We start from the raw sequence: 6,000 nt of genomic DNA, 5'->3' as shown, positions 1-6,000 counted from the left end.
ATCTTTGATGGTTCAAGAATTTTCTCTCGGCAAGTCTGTTAGGGTAGTTGTCCAAAGATTGCTTTGTGATCCATTACAAGCTTACCACCTAAGGGACATTTGTCTTCACTTTTGAACATTTACTGGATTTTGGAGTGGAGCATGAGAGGCTTGACATAAACTGAGCCTGATTATAAAATTTGGAATTGGGTAGATGTGTGGAAATCAGATAATCATAGCCTTAAACTTTGTAAGACAGATATAAACAGCTTGTTTTATTTTTGCAGGATTTTAATATTTATTACCTGAGTGATTGCACTGAGGTCTGTACAGCTTTCTCTACTGTGCAGATCTGCCTACACTGAGGCACTGGGATAGTCCTAGGGAGCAGAAAATCCAAATTTATTCTCAATCCAATGGGAGTGAGAGAGTGCTTGTGTGTAGCAGGGTTAATGCTCAGTAAATCTGCTCTGCACGCTTTGATGCAGTTATGAGAACAAACTGCCTCAAGTTCCCTCACACTTCCTTGACATAACAGGACGTGTGACAGCAGCTGCTGTGGCGCGGCCTCCAAGGGTGCCACTGCCATCTGCTCCTTCCTCCGTCATAAAGACACAGTGAGCAGCCTAGGGAGACTACTCAGCTGGAAACTCATCATTTTGTGGCATTGACACAACTTTCCTCTTGATCTCAGCCTTGCAATTGCATAGATCATAGCTGCACAAGCACTGCTGCTGCAACTGCATCTTCTGAGGAGGGTGCAAAGAGCTCGAGTGTTCCACAGCTCAGATCAGTCCAAGCTGTCAAGAATTGGTGTTCTAAATCCTGGCAAAAAGTCTCAAAGTAAAGATTAAAAGGAGGCATTAGCATGATGATTCTCTATCTGTGTCTGTGTCATACAAGCCAATGTTGGCCAGTCAAAGCTTATCGATGTCATTAAGATGCAACCTGAATGTTGTCCTAGAGGTACCGCTGTGTTGGATTGATGTGGCCATGGCTTACATTCTCCATTTCAAAGAGAAGCTTCTGCCTTTATTGGCAGATACCTGTCCTTCAAACTCAGGACAACCACTTACTAAAAATACTGATACATTGGTTTTCTTGAAGGGTTTTAGTCCCTTTAATAGGGGAACTAGCAATTTGCTGGCTAATCCTTGTTTCATAAATAGATGGTCTTCCCATATGCTCTTATATTACACTTGTATTATTTAGGTGTGAAAGAACCTGGTTTTGGAACACCGAGAAAAGATTGCAAAGGAAGCAACCCTTTCCCACTAAATCCAGTTATGGTAATGTGGAGACTTTCTATGGATAATGATATTGCAGGGAATAGATGGAATAATACCAGATTGGCTATATATTGACCCATATATCACTTCTATTTATGATGACGTGAAGATTTGAAGGTACACAGGGTAATTAAATGGTGGCTTGAAATATTGCTAGTTTTTAAACAGAACATGTCCAGAACATAGCAAAATCATCAAATTTTTAACAGGGTATATTAGCAGTAGAAAGACAATCCAGTTAGAGGGGCAGTTATACAAGCAAAAAGTAGCTGCATGCAAAGGACGAAATATTGTGAATTAGGAAACTGGGTTTTAAGGGCTACTGTGAGGTGTAGCCAAAGATTTTGAAGTGGGAAATTTGGTCTCTGACAAATTGTGAAGTCCAGAAACATCTGTTTCCCAAAGTCATTACTAAGCTAGTAAGAATGCTGTAAGCAATGCTGTTGTTGGTGAACATTTATTTTCTTTAGAATTCCCTATAGTAAGATGCAGGAAGACAAATGCTGGGTTCATAAGTGTGTAGGCTTGTCTACTTATTTCAGTCTCATGTTGCAGCTTCATGAAGGAAACAGAGAAGAAGAAAATAGCAGTGCAACGTTTCTCATGTTTGTGCATAGCTCTCTACCAGGCAATGTGTTATATTGGGACAAAGAGAGTAAAATAAGGTCTCTGGATTTTGCTGTGCCATAAATTGTATTTCTGTGCTATTGAATCTCCGTTGTATTCAGTGATCTTATCCTAGTATGAAATTGGTACAATAAAAGGAGGAATCCATTTGAGAATTAGTACTTGTAGCCTTGCAGCTTGTAACATGAGGACTGTAGTAAAACAAGGGCAGGTGTAATGGGATTAAACTGGTCTGTCATTAACATGACAACAGAGGTTGCATTGCAATACCCCTGGGATTTATAGTTTAGCTTTATTTTTCTGATTAGAGCTGGCAACAGAGAGAGTCTGTAAATATATTTTTTATCTTATAATCAACTTGGTTAATGGTGCATGAGTGGATAGATTTCCAGCCATATGTTGCTAAGGGGCTCTGTGCAGTTGAAGGGGGGCTATACCTTCAAGAGTTTGTTAATATTGAAGCTTCCACGACTGAGAGAATTATTTTAATTCATATGTTGCAGCTTGTGTTCTATTTTTAATGCACAAATTATTTTTTTGAATAGAATCCCTTAGTTTAAACAATGGCGAATCTAGTAGTAGATTTGTAGTGTTTTCTATCACCAGCTTCCACAGAACAAAATTCTGATCGCAACGACTCAATTTCTGTCCTTCTTCATTCTACATGGACTAAACAGTTTCCTCTTCTTTTGTGATGCTATAATCTGTTAGCAGTGTAACACTGATTTCTGAGCCATGCATGCTGCCTGCGACTGACAGGGCTCTGGTAGGAGAGCTGCTCTGAGGAGCACTGGGAGGCTTTGCACAGAATGCTGACTTGCAGCATGAGACTTGCTTTTTAAAATGTTGACGAAAACTTTTACTCAGCCAATAAAGAGCAAAAGGATTGACACAGGAATTGCTGAAAGCCAAGGCGCGGGAAAAAATAGTTGCTATCAGATGAAAGGTGGAAGCATCGACAGAAGTGCGGTATGTGAAAGAGCGGTACAGGTAGAGGATGTGGTTGGGCAGCCAGCAGAAGGCAAACAGAGCCACAAGCACCAGCACTGTCTTTGCAACTTTCTTGCGGGATTCAATCTACAAGAAAGTAATGCATAGCTGGTATTAATAGCAATTAGTAAAATGTTTGTGCCGTTGGTGCTGATTTGCAAAGGAGTGTAAAAGTTTAAATGCATGAGTAACCAAAAAAGCAAAAAGTAAAAGAAAAATGAACAAACAAAACCCCCCAAAACAGAAAAACTAAACAGGAAAATAAATCTACTTCATAATTTTTAAACAAAGTGTTCCCAGTGCATAGCACATTTCCTTTCCATTATAAATCATATGACACTTTCATCTAAACTAGGATTTTAAAATACAGTAATTAATGTGTCAGCTCACATGGATGAGGTCCCAGTGTTTAAAATTCAATGTTTTAACTCCTGAGTTTACAGGGTCATGATAAAGCACGACAGACTCATCTCTCTTTAGGAAAATGTGGACACTCACAAATGATGAGTCATGAGCATGTGCCTGAGTGCACAGCTGAGCTTAGATTCAAATTTGGTATGGGCTGAGTTGTGGAGCTTTTTACTCCATTATCAGGTAAAGTTTTGTACTTAAGAATTCAGATTTAATCAGCACAATAGACTTTGGAAAATTGGGGAGTTTCATGTTTGATCAGAGCTTACCTGCTTACGGGCATGACCATGTTCTGCAGGCATGTTGGATGTACTTTTGTATAAAGTTCTGGCAATAAGAAAGTAGTAGACAGAAATGACAGCTAAGGGCACAATATAGAACACTAAGAAGCAAACCAAGGAGTGAGCTTCCTGCAGGATCTTCTCAGATACAGGATAGGGGGCACACGCCTCAAAAGTCACATTTTTCTCAGGATTGCTGAAAGAATAAAGATCTGAAAAAACAGCCTCTGGGATAGCGAATATCATGGAGACAATCCAAACACAGCCGGCTTTACAGCATGTCTTCAAGAGCATATCTGAAGTCTGCATTTCCAAGGGTTTAACGATGGCTCTGTACCTAAAATGATCATCATCACTGTCAGAATAAACACAGGAATAATGCAAGCACTGACATTGAAAAATTGTTTAGGCTAAGGCCATTACTGTTCTTGCTAAACAAAGGGTGCTGGAATTTTATTGGAAATAAAATTAGACACTAGCTCTTTGGAATTAAAATAGAAATGTAAAATTATTTTCAAACATATATTGTAATGGATTGGGAGGCAGGAGTTGCCATTAAAACCTTCCTGTGTAAAGATGACTTCTAAAGTTTGGATTTGGATCACTAAGGGCAATCATCACTCTTTATTTTATGACACTGCCTTCAAAGAGATAAACGAGGAGATTAGCATGCAAAATGATGAAGGTATGATACAGATTAACTATTTTATAAATAAAAGAAACCAAGCATGTTCACTCCTCCTTTCTTCCGTCCTCCTAAGACCCCTGCTGAGTGCAGTGACCGGACTCAAAATAATGCCTCAGGATTCACTCATATTTATAAAGCAGGAGAGGACACTGCTCTTGATTCATGCCTGTGATTCTGCAGCATGTGGACTGAGTCAGGCATACGAGAAAAATCTGGATTAATCTATACATATGTGATAATTTATGTGGAAGTGGGATGTGGAAAAAGGCCAACTTCCATGAAGGCGGATGAAGCGCAGGAAACAATATGCCCTGTTCCTAAAGGACCAGGAAGTCTTATTAGTGCAGAAAGAAGCAACTCTCTCCACGGGGGCACAAGGCTGGCATGAAAGAAAGGTGGTGAAAAAGGATCCAGAGGATAAGACAGCTTAGTTGTACCATTTTGCACAAGCTGAGGGTCTGGTCTTTTTCTCCACTAGGCAAATTTAAATAGATAGTTGGAAGCTAGCTTGCTATTTATTGAATAAATACCTTTTTTATTGACTTTGAGCTCTTCTAGCATATTGGAACACAACAGTCTGGCATTAAGCACATGACTGATTTAAGCTTGCTCTGTAAGTTTACAATGTAGTTACTCTGTGAGAATGTAGAGCAGAATATTTCTATAACCGCTACCATGAAGAATTAAATGCACTTTTAAAGGTGAAAATTACATTAGCCATCAAATCATGACAGTCATTCCTTTGTCCCCCAGTCTCTTCTGTGGTTTGTTTTTGCTTTTTATACCATGTCAGTCTTTTATGTTGTAGTATTTCAAAGCCTCCCTGAGTGCTTAGGTTAAAGAATTTTCACTCATATTCAATTTTATTTTTCATCTTCCTTGACTACTTCACTGTACCACTAGATAGCACCCATATACTTATTTTTCCCAACTTAAGCCATTTCCCTTTTCTGTGCAATTGAGAAAAACCCTTGTACTATACTTGAAACTAATAAACGGCCAGAGGAGGTAAAGAGTTTTTCTTTTTCTCACTTCACTCCCTCAAAAAGAAGTGCCACAATTTTACTAACACGCATTTTTAAATTACATGGGAGACTTGTAGCTTGGTATTTTTACTCTATTACGATGTGCCATTTAACACTGTGCAAAATTATAATATCTGCTATTTTAATAATTTCTAACTTCAAAACTGCAACATCTCCTGGCAAATCAGTTGCACAGACTCACCTGTCAGCACTGAGAACAGTCAGGGTAAACACTGATACTCCAACTGATGTTAACTGGATAAAAGACAGCAGCTTGCACCCAATTCTTCCGAATAGCCAGGTATCCACAATGTAACGTGTTGCATCTATAGGCACGCATGTTAACAAAAGCAGCAGGTCTCCAAATGCCAGACTGGTGATGAAGATGTTGGGAACCGTCTGCATTGATTTAATCTTGAAAAAAACTTTGATGAGTATTGCATTTCCAAGGAGACCCACTGAAATGATCACAGCATATGCAACATAAATTGTGCACAGTATTTCTAGTCCTGGAAAAGAGTCTTCGGTCCATTTTTCATTCGTGGTTTCATTATCAGAGCTTGATTTCAGTTCTGTACCATCCACAGATGTGCACAAAGTCTGATTAGCTGATTGCAAGTATATTAGAGACATTTCTTTAACTGTTTCTTCTTCCCAGGGTGGACTTCAATTGATCAAAAAAGTGTTTAATATTTAGCTTATAGTATATC

At 38.9% G+C, this 6,000-nt stretch overlaps 1 protein-coding gene across 1 annotated transcript; it reads right to left on the bottom strand.

Annotated features, from left to right (window-relative positions):
• Nucleotides 1–2,564: 2,564 nt before the first annotated feature.
• On the bottom strand, nt 2,565–5,923 carry BRS3 (bombesin receptor subtype 3; the record flags this gene model as incomplete). Its single annotated transcript, XM_079319092.1, has 3 exons — nt 2,565–2,972; nt 3,566–3,914; nt 5,493–5,923. The coding sequence occupies 3 exons, from the start codon at nt 5,921–5,923 to the stop codon at nt 2,565–2,567; spliced, it is 1,188 nt and encodes a 395-aa protein (XP_079175218.1).
• Nucleotides 5,924–6,000: the final 77 nt, after the last annotated feature.

The sequence above is a fragment of the Erithacus rubecula genome, assembly GCF_903797595.1.
Source record: "Erithacus rubecula genome assembly, chromosome: 15".
NCBI lineage: Eukaryota > Metazoa > Chordata > Aves > Passeriformes > Muscicapidae > Erithacus > Erithacus rubecula.
The sequence above is the reverse complement of the archived record's forward strand: the minus strand, read 5'-3'. Positions and strand labels throughout refer to the sequence as shown.